The sequence below is a fragment of the Sinocyclocheilus anshuiensis genome, unplaced genomic scaffold, assembly GCF_001515605.1.
Source record: "Sinocyclocheilus anshuiensis isolate Anshui unplaced genomic scaffold, SAMN03320099.WGS_v1.1 scaffold23, whole genome shotgun sequence".
NCBI classification, from domain to species: Eukaryota; Metazoa; Chordata; class Actinopteri; order Cypriniformes; family Cyprinidae; genus Sinocyclocheilus; species Sinocyclocheilus anshuiensis.
In genome coordinates this window covers 1,116,243-1,127,688 of record NW_015552545.1, presented here as the reverse complement: position 1 = coordinate 1,127,688, position 11,446 = coordinate 1,116,243, and the positions used below count along the sequence as shown (strand labels likewise).

At 35.7% G+C, this 11,446-nt stretch overlaps 1 protein-coding gene across 1 annotated transcript; it reads left to right on the top strand.

The window, feature by feature from the left end:
• Nucleotides 1-6,082: 6,082 nt before the first annotated feature.
• Nucleotides 6,083-11,446, top strand: LOC107664096 (homeobox protein engrailed-2b-like). The gene is made up of 2 exons (XM_016454558.1): nucleotides 6,083-6,851; nucleotides 11,060-11,446. Exons 1-2 carry the CDS (start codon nucleotides 6,380-6,382, stop codon nucleotides 11,374-11,376), a joined length of 789 nt encoding a protein of 262 aa, XP_016310044.1. The 5' UTR covers nucleotides 6,083-6,379; the 3' UTR covers nucleotides 11,377-11,446.

Sequence of the window (11,446 nt, the reverse complement as noted above, 5' to 3'; positions counted from 1 at the left end):
ATGACATTCTGACACTGCCAAACCTTGCATGGCATCCCATACACTCAGGTAAATTAGGTGAAATGTTATTATTTTACTGTTGTTTTTCTTTTTATAGCACAAATTTACAAATAATTATATAAGCCTATAGCCTATATTAACATTATTTTGTTCGATATAATGATTACAGTATGTGGGTTCAACAACGTTACACGACGAGCAAAAGAGCTACAGATTAACCACCATCAGAAAGCAATGAATAACTAGGCTACCAAACTTTTATCAAGAGTTTAACATTATAAATGTAGCTAATTGGATAAAAAGTCACAAGTATGGAATATTCTGCCACATTTTGAATGTGGTGCTTTTTAAATTTGCATTAGTTTAATTTTGCTTTGTTAAAGTTAACAGCAATTGAATTATTACGTCAAACATAGTTCTCTCAGTGGGAAATATATCTCTTCACAATGACATCATGAATAATGTAATCTACAATTGAAGTACACTGAACCGTAAGACATGACCTATTCCTAATTAAATTAGTTTTCCCTTACTGTAATATGGACGTAAATACATTCATATTTTAGTTTCAAAATAAGAAAATGCATTTTTGTTTTTTTGCGTTAACAAGTAACCAATTAAAAACATGCAAAAATAAAATAAAATAAGAAAAACTTACGAACTTTTGAAGCTACTCAGTCGGTTTGTTCTGGTGGTCTCTAGATGAAATCGAAATGTTTGTCAGAGGCTTCGTGTCATAGAATGGTACTGGTGTGATGTTGTATGAATGACATGACCATGTCATTTCCCCCCCATTGAGACTCGCTGAGTCCTTTCACCGATATTATTAGCATCTGGGTCAGTCATTATTGTAGTCTATACAGAACAAAACGAACGAGGGGGGTGAAGGAGACAGAGCATTTCCTCTCCTTGTGAGCTTTTCTGAATATTGATCTGAAATACATTAATATAGATGTTGGAGCTGCAGTAGGAGTCTATAGCATAAGATGCATATGTAGCCTATCGCGCTTGGTAGTCATGAGCAGTGGCTTTCATGAGATCAAATGACTGTCAATACGAATAGTGAAAATCCGAAAAAGTTTGTAATAATAGAGCTTCATGCAAATGTCACATATTTTTATGACTTTAAACTTGAGTAATAGAGAACGTAACAAAAGCACAGCTTTTGACTGGCTGGAGCTTTCTATTTGATGTGCTCACGAAGCGTTGACGCTATTGTGCAGCAGTCGGTTATGCCTGACCTCAGATTCACAATGACAAACTTTTACAAACAATAACGAGAAAGGATTTCGGGGCGCCCAGTTTTACTCTTACGCTCTTTTCACGTTTCCCTTTCTCTCAGCCGTGCTCTTTATTTCTCCAAAATGCATGCACACAATTTTTTTGTACAAAAAAAAAACATATCGAAAAGATTCTGAGGGAGAAACCAAGGGCGAATCTGTCACGGATAATGGTAAAGTGTTACTTTTTAGTTAAACGTTTTAGTTTCAAAAACTATAAATTATTTTAGATGGACCTGGTATGTTTCTTTATTCGACAGTCCTTTAAAAGTCGTTTTGGTGTTTTCATAAAATCAGCGGGACACGAAAGACATTAAGCTTTTAGGAAAAACTAAAATATTGAGGACATATATATATATATATACATATATATATATATATATATATATATATTGTGTATATAGGCCTGTAGAAAATGCATGTTATATAGTGTAAACATGTATTATATTGTAGCCCCACTTTTGGCAATCAGATTATTACAATTTATGGATGCTGCTGATAAGAGAAAAAACGAACACATGCTAAATAAGTTACACAAAGTGAATTTTTTTTCTGCCTCGTTCTCTTGACGTGCATCTAATGTCATAAGATACGATATAAGATAATGCCAGTACATTTCTCTAAAAAACGAATGGCAACCATTTAAACTGACCTCTTAAACTATGTGTGATGAACAATTAGCAAGACATGCAGTGTCTTTCCATTCATCTGATTTTAAACTACGATTATTAGACAGAAATTTGACATAGGATAACCTTTCTTTGCTAGACAAAAAAGAAAAAGAAAAAAAAAAGCCTAAATCAGCATATTGAAACCTGTGCGCAAAGAGACCGTTTTCGACATTACAGTGATGTAAAGTGAGATTTGGAGAACTGAATGAACAGCATCCGATATACACCTGTTGCACAGACAAGTCACTTAGCCTATATCTGATGGAGCCTAACAGCTGTCCCCTCTCGCTCCATCCCGCGAGGCTTTAAACATCTGAAATTGGCCAGCTACCTGAGAGTCGACTGTGGCTTTCATTTAGGATTTGTTCTTTAGTGTGAGTTGCCTATACAAAGCTTTGTAAGTTATTCGTTTACGGAGAAGTTGAATTGTCATAAATGCAAACTCATCCCAAGACCCCGGAACATGTGAAACATATATTAGTTTATTAATTTGTATGTTTGATTGATTTAGGCTATAACTGGTACAGGCCAACTAATGAAGCTACTTTTAATATCAGTGAACTGCAGTTCCTTCCTTATTCGATGTGCTATTAATTAATCATTCACCCTCTAGGAAAGGTCAATGATTCGGTAATATTTCAAAACACTAAATTATTCACATGAAAATAACCAATCAGTTTGTAACTATAGGTTAATTTGATGAGCCACTTTGAAATGGGAATATTAGACCGTCTTTACCGACAAGCTACTTTGTTACCACTTAAGATTTTATGATTTGCATATATATAATATATGCAAATAATGCCATCTTATCTGATAGATATATGATGAACAGATTTAAAAACTCAACTTATACAAAAACACTTAAAAAGACAGAAATACCGGAACATTACAACATAATGGTGATGTGAATATGTATCACTGCTCCACAGTCTGAAACAGGAAATGGTCAGTAACCTTTATCCTCATCCTCCGAGTCCCTCAAGGTTTTCCCTCTATTTCTTCAGTTTGTTTTCAAAAGGGCAACAGGAAGCTGGGGGATCCCGTGTGACCCCAGCATTGTTCTAGGCCCGATATCACATCCATTGACAGGGTCACATCTGTGCTGATCTGAGCTCTATGATCTGTGAGCTGGCAAAAGCTCTTGCACGTATTCACAAATCCCTCTTTGCTTCCGCGCGCGACCCTTTGTAATGGAGAAAACAGAAATTAGAAAAGTATCGGAAACCCACAAACAGACTGCATTCTAAATAAATGACGCTGTTCAGTGCTGAACTACGTGCTATTCTACAAGAACTAGAAATTCTAGAATACTAGAACTAGAAATACTCTACTAGAACTAGAACATAGGCCTATTTGTTAGACTTTAAATACAGGATTTGAGCCATTATTAATTTAGATTATAATGAAGACACGTGTAACATATAGGATAGTGATAAGGATTCAAAGTACCTATGTTCATAAAAAGGACTTATCCTAAACTTATCCTGAACTGAAGCCGTTGCAATACGCACAAGCTTTTGTTTTCTGTTTTGTTAAATGGTTAATTTTAACGGGCTGCATACCAAGGAAGCCAACGTGATTCAAGAGTGTTAATCCTCAAGGATTTCTCTAGGATAAAAATGGTGCATCAAATTACCCTGAGCCGCAATATTACAGCTTTTAAAAGTTTTGCGTTTCTTTGTTATGGCTGGTTTGGGAAAGTGAGAAATGTCACATGTGAGCACACTGTCTTTTAGAAACATTTTAGGCTTACCTTTTTACTTTAGGATTACTTTATAATTAAGAGTTTTACTTTCCAAGCAAGACTTAAATGTTCATAATTATCAGCTTTACAAAACAAACATAACTTTAATGTCATGTTATAAAAATCACATTAAACTCACATTTACAAAACGGTAAACTGAAAAAAGTGCAAAAAGACATTTGAATTTACATACGTACATCGTATAGGCTAACAATGTGTGTGTGTGTGTGTGTGTGTGTCCTGTTCATTCTTATTGTTTTTCTTTAATAGGTTTTCACACTACCTTATGTCAACATTTGAAATTAGTTTGAAACAATAATTAAAAGTGGCATTTTAATTAAAATGCCACTTTAGCTTGTATTCACTATAGCTTGTATTCAGGAATTAGAGACAGCAAAAGAAGGCGTTTGATTGCAATAAGCTAATTTAGGTAATGTCACTTATAAGACGCCTGCACATAACGTGGTTATTATCATAACAACAAAAATATATATTTTTTCAAACATGCCTTTTTAGGTAGATTATAGCTTATTGAAGTCTTATGTACTGAATCTATGGCGAGATTGGTAATTTAAACAAACCCAAGATTATATGAAAGAGCACTGCATTCACAGCAAAGACATGTTTTGCTAGCGCCCCAACAGGTCTCTGCAGTAGTTAAAATATGTTTAAAAAGTTAACTATGATTTATCACTTGACAATACGATACCTGAAGAGCCTAGTATAGCCATAGACTAAGCATCATCACAGGTACACAAAGTAGCCTACTCAGAAATTAAAGACTTGCGGTTTGAGTGTTAGGCTATACATCAACTATAAAAAACATAAATAAATAAATAAATTGACAGTTTTATCCTAACCCCTGCTCTTTTGTAGCCAATGATGACCACAGATTATGCTCACCTTGTAACACCTAACATTCGTCCCACCAAGTCAGTTGCAAGTTCAACGATTCTAAACAAGAAGTAATATGTCAATATTCCATTAAAAAACTGCGTGCTGCATATAGCCATGTTTTCATAAATGTGTCTGTTATCACAATAATGGTTGTGCCCTGTTTGTGTCTATCTAGATTAAACAACGACTTTGGATATGCAGACATAGATTTATCTACGCTTACGGTCATTAAATAAAGCCGAAGATCCCTCAGTTAAGTCAAATATGAAAACCAAAAGTTGACTTGATTAGTCCACGATTTTCCAGGGACGAAAAAGTGAGCACAAGAGTGAGTTACGTTAGCTCTGGAGCTAAATACCACACTATGGGCCATGCGTCCTCTTTTAGTTAGCCCATCTGATTTGCATCAAGGCCAAAAACCTGTACTGAAACTTTCCAATAAGCTCACTTCTAAAGTGGTCGTTTGTTTCATTTTGACGCTCCAGGACGCCATGTACGCTCCAAAGATCACTGTTGGTTTGCTTCGCTGGTTTCTTTTAAAGCGCCTCAGCCACGCCATCTACTCCTATTTAAAACTACTGGAGTGAGTTACTTCTCGGTGATTCACGATAACTCTTTGCGAACCGTTATAACGATAGAATAAAGCGATTGATTTAACGAAATATTTTTGGATACGAACACCCTGTTCAAGGACAGAACATCACAACACACTTAAGCCAGACCAACACGGACACCGCATAGCCTATACTAACATTTCAAATGATGGCGGTTTGTTTTAGGCTATACTGATAACGAGGAACGTAATGCATAATGTAAAACATTAAAAACTGGACATGGAAACGGATGGGAAATTAAAATAGCCGTTTTGAGTGATGCTCCACAGAGAATTGCCCTGCGTAATTAGTTAGTTCATTATCGTACGCAGGCCTAAATACACTGGTGTAGACTTATACAGATTGTTGACTTGACAGTAAAAATAGCATAGCAATCCATACTGTGGAATAAGAAGTCTTCGAAATTACGAAATTGGACAGTGTGTGATCTACCACCGAATTACGTGTAAAGTTCAACACACCCCTCCCCCAGTGCGATTTATAAACGACATAGTTCCAAGAGGCAACTCAAAAAGACAGCGGTTCCACATACAGACAAATAACCAAATGTGTTTGTCAAATAATTTCTTTATCTTGTCAGTAGTTGGTGATGTGAAAACGCAAAATATTGGGATGCTGAACACTTCTGAGCTATAGAGTACTACCGCTTTAAGTATTGAGAATAAGGCGAGGTTGGGTGCTGTCATTTACTCGAGAGTCACTGGGTCATGTGATCAAATTTCGCTCCATTTATTGGTCAAAGGCACGTGTCTAGGAGACCGGACTGCGACGTCACCCGGGGGACTCGTATTAAAAATAAGAGCAAAAATCCGTAGTGAAAGTATTCTAGAGCCAGTTTGCGTTTCCTTATTTACTAGAGCAGGTCTACTGCTTTGATACTGCATAGATTAAATTTGCCTGTATATTTTACAAAGTAGATATAAAGACAATTGCAAAGGGCACACTGTGGAATTAATTTCTAAAACTATGTTTTTTCTTTCTACGCACACAAGGCGGTTTCGTCGAATTTAACCGACAAAAGAATCAGAAAAATTTGGGTTTGTACTTTTTTCCTGGTTGTTTCTCTTTGCACTAAGAAATAAGGAAAATATACCACAAAAACTGGAACACAAACATACGCGTTTGGGCGAGAGAGATAAGGGTTAAAAAGAACATTTGGAGAGTTTCACTATGGAAGAAAATGATCACAGCAACAGAGATGTGGAGCGCCAGGATTCGGGCGATGAGTCCAATAGGGCTATTCTACCCCTGTTGCAGGCTCCTGGAAACCTACTCCCTCACAGAATCACCAACTTTTACATCGACAACATTTTGAGACCAGACTTTGGTCGCAGGAAAGAAGGAACCAGGCGCGACGAAATTAATATAGTAGAAAGAGAGAACCGCTGTCCATCGGCTCCCGGATCAGGGCAGGTAGGAGCTCCAGTGTCAGGGGAAGGAACCTCGAGCCCTCATCCAGTGAGCGCGTCTAAAAAAACTGATATTACCGCGGACGCACCTCTGAAAACCCGCGCAGAGACTGGAGATCAAAGTTTAAGCTCAGATTCGGATTGCTCGCAAAGTAACGCTGCGCAGACGAACCAACCAATACTTTGGCCGGCTTGGGTATATTGCACAAGATACTCAGACAGACCTTCATCAGGTAGGAATTTATTCTGTTCACAATTCTATTTATGTACTCAACTATCATCTGTAAGCGCGCATGCGTTTTGACTTGAAAGTGAGCAAATAAAACACTAAACTATTAGGCTACAGAAATTTTGTCGATGAAAAGGGGTACGAAAACGAAGCACAAATGTTCTTCATGAATGTGAAATGGCCCGCCAAGAGTCAGGGAGTTTTCTTTTATGGAGTCTGTTCTCTTAAATGAAAAGGAATAACTACAAAGATTTTTTCTAATTATTATTATTAATTTAAATCTAATATTTGCAAACATTTAAAAAAAAAATATATATATATACATATATATATATATATATACTGCTGCTATGATAGGCTACATGTGTAGAATTATTATTATTAATAATACATTTTATTGTTGTTTTTATTATTTTCACCACAATAATAATAATAATAATAATAATAATCAGAATTATGATTACTATTAGCCTATATATTATGTTACAGGCGTATTATTAGTATTTATTCAATAGAAACCCCTAAAAAAAACTAGTTTCGTATAAGGTGCAATGTGGCCCTTCGTTTACGTTTGATTTGGCATTTCTTAAGTTGTTAAAGAAAAGGTAGAACTGATTTTTAAATGTTAGAAATGGTAATTATGATACATTTTTGCCTTATTTGCATTATTTAAAAAAAAAAGGAACGGGTAGTTTTTGCGCCATTGTTACTTCGCTGTCTTTGTTGATATTTAATTAGCATATTTTTGACAATGGAGTTGGACGCACCTCAGAAGCTAAATGCTAAATCAGATCTCTTCAAAAGAGAGTATTCAAAATAAATATGCTATTCCTGCACGTACCGGCATAGAAAAAAAATCCGGACAATTTTAGACAATATTAGGCCTAATCAGCATTTGTAATGAACTAATTTCAAATGAAGTTCAAATTGCGCACAAAACGGCCTTCCGAAAAAGTGGCAACGCAAGTTTTTTTTTTTTTTTGTCACGTCGAAATTTATGTTTATGTCCCACAATAATCTGGCGAATACATCTTAGCCCATTTCTAATATGCAGTCTGTGAACATAATTTTACCAAAGTTTTTACACAATAAAACATACTACATTGTTAGCTAGGGGTGAATATTTGGAAAGGCCAGACTAACTTAAAAGGTGTATGAACCCCTTGTCATGATTGGGAGTACGTTTAATGGTTACTTGACTTGATTTTTCGATTATACGACGTGAAAATAGTAATATTATATCATAACAGCAGTCTACAATAGAAATCTTACTCCGCTTAAGCGAAATAAAAGGTGTAAAAACAGGATGCGAGCAAGGGCTCATCTCATAGGCTACCGATCAATCTATTGTCAGTATTCAGGCCACGCCGAACCTTTGGGTGCACTGGAGGAGGCTACCTAAGAATTAGCCTAACTAAAAATAGAATTTGCAGTGGGTAAGCTACTAGCATTGAACGACAGGTGCTAGGCTACTCTTAGAGCAAGTTTACAAAAAACGTTCTCTTATAAATGTATTTCCTATGGTAACAGAAAGAGGGGAAAGCCTCTTTCACCCCTCCCTTTCTGGCAGTCACCCCACCCCCACCCCCACCACACCATGCTTCCATAGTCAAAACTAGAGCAGACTCCCTGAAACATTCGATCTGAAAGAATCCTTCATCCAATAAGAGTAACTCTAAATAACACTATTATTGAAAATATTATTGTTGTATTAGCCTATTTTTAATCTTGATCTGATTAAACAACTAATATCTATTGATAATACTGATGCAACATTAATATATGCATTTACGGCACGCACGAGCAAAATGTAATCTCTTTCGTTAATTTCTGAAATGCAGGACCGAGATCCCGCAATTCTGGTCACAATTCTATTTATGTACTCAACTATCATCTGTAAGCGCGCATGCGTTTTGACTTGAAAGTGAGCAAATAAAACACTAAACTATTAGGCTACAGAAATTTTGTCGATGAAAAGGGGTACGAAAACGAAGCACAAATGTTCTTCATGAATGTGAAATGGCCCGCCAAGAGTCAGGGAGTTTTCTTTTATGGAGTCTGTTCTCTTAAATGAAAAGGAATAACTACAAAGATTTTTTCTAATTATTATTATTAATTTAAATCTAATATTTGCAAACATTTAAAAAAAAAATATATATATATACATATATATATATATATATACTGCTGCTATGATAGGCTACATGTGTAGAATTATTATTATTAATAATACATTTTATTGTTGTTTTTATTATTTTCACCACAATAATAATAATAATAATAATAATAATCAGAATTATGATTACTATTAGCCTATATATTATGTTACAGGCGTATTATTAGTATTTATTCAATAGAAACCCCTAAAAAAAACTAGTTTCGTATAAGGTGCAATGTGGCCCTTCGTTTACGTTTGATTTGGCATTTCTTAAGTTGTTAAAGAAAAGGTAGAACTGATTTTTAAATGTTAGAAATGGTAATTATGATACATTTTTGCCTTATTTGCATTATTTAAAAAAAAAAGGAACGGGTAGTTTTTGCGCCATTGTTACTTCGCTGTCTTTGTTGATATTTAATTAGCATATTTTTGACAATGGAGTTGGACGCACCTCAGAAGCTAAATGCTAAATCAGATCTCTTCAAAAGAGAGTATTCAAAATAAATATGCTATTCCTGCACGTACCGGCATAGAAAAAAAAATCCGGACAATTTTAGACAATATTAGGCCTAATCAGCATTTGTAATTAACTAATTTCAAATGAAGTTCAAATTGCGCACAAAACGGCCTTCCGAAAAAGTGGCAACGCAAGTTTTTTTTTTTTTTTGTCACGTCGAAATTTATGTTTATGTCCCATTACAGGCGTATTATTAGTATTTATTCAATAGAAACCCCTAAAAAAAACTAGTTTCGTATAAGGTGCAATGTGGCCCTTCGTTTACGTTTGATTTGGCATTTCTTAAGTTGTTAAAGAAAAGGTAGAACTGATTTTTAAATGTTAGAAATGGTAATTATGATACATTTTTGCCTTATTTGCATTATTTAAAAAAAAAAGGAACGGGTAGTTTTTGCGCCATTGTTACTTCGCTGTCTTTGTTGATATTTAATTAGCATATTTTTGACAATGGAGTTGGACGCACCTCAGAAGCTAAATGCTAAATCAGATCTCTTCAAAAGAGAGTATTCAAAATAAATATGCTATTCCTGCACGTACCGGCATAGAAAAAAAATCCGGACAATTTTAGACAATATTAGGCCTAATCAGCATTTGTAATGAACTAATTTCAAATGAAGTTCAAATTGCGCACAAAACGGCCTTCCGAAAAAGTGGCAACGCAAGTTTTTTTTTTTTTTTGTCACGTCGAAATTTATGTTTATGTCCCACAATAATCTGGCGAATACATCTTAGCCCATTTCTAATATGCAGTCTGTGAACATAATTTTACCAAAGTTTTTACACAATAAAACATACTACATTGTTAGCTAGGGGTGAATATTTGGAAAGGCCAGACTAACTTAAAAGGTGTATGAACCCCTTGTCATGATTGGGAGTACGTTTAATGGTTACTTGACTTGATTTTTCGATTATACGACGTGAAAATAGTAATATTATATCATAACAGCAGTCTACAATAGAAATCTTACTCCGCTTAAGCGAAATAAAAGGTGTAAAAACAGGATGCGAGCAAGGGCTCATCTCATAGGCTACCGATCAATCTATTGTCAGTATTCAGGCCACGCCGAACCTTTGGGTGCACTGGAGGAGGCTACCTAAGAATTAGCCTAACTAAAAATAGAATTTGCAGTGGGTAAGCTACTAGCATTGAACGACAGGTGCTAGGCTACTCTTAGAGCAAGTTTACAAAAAACGTTCTCTTATAAATGTATTTCCTATGGTAACAGAAAGAGGGGAAAGCCTCTTTCACCCCTCCCTTTCTGGCAGTCACCCCACCCCCACCCCCACCACACCATGCTTCCATAGTCAAAACTAGAGCAGACTCCCTGAAACATTCGATCTGAAAGAATCCTTCATCCAATAAGAGTAACTCTAAATAACACTATTATTGAAAATATTATTGTTGTATTAGCCTATTTTTAATCTTGATCTGATTAAACAACTAATATCTATTGATAATACTGATGCAACATTAATATATGCATTTACGGCACGCACGAGCAAAATGTAATCTCTTTCGTTAATTTCTGAAATGCAGGACCGAGATCCCGCAAACCAAAGATGAACAATCTAACCAAGGAAGACAAGCGTCCGAGAACAGCCTTCACAGCGGAGCAACTCCAGAGACTCAAGAATGAATTCCAGAATAACCGTTACCTGACGGAGCAGAGGAGACAAGCACTGGCCCAGGAACTCGGCCTCAACGAGTCTCAAATCAAAATCTGGTTTCAAAACAAAAGAGCGAAGATTAAAAAAGCATCGGGGAGCAAAAACTCACTTGCATTGCACCTGATGGCACAGGGACTATACAATCACGCCTCAGCAACAAAGGACGACAAATCAGACAGTGATTAACGTGAAGGACAGGACATCTGAAATGCAATAATTCTAAACAAGGGCCAGTGTACAAAATACCAGCATTAAA

Excerpts from the sequence above, each read along its gene's own strand:
- LOC107664096 (XM_016454558.1), top strand. The coding sequence starts at position 6,380 with ATGGAAGAAAATGATCACAGCAACAGAGATGTGGAGCGCCAGGATTCG. Across the intron at positions 6,852-11,059 it reads CTCAGACAGACCTTCATCAG|GACCGAGATCCCGCAAACCA; the intron begins GTAGGAATTTAT and ends TCTGAAATGCAG.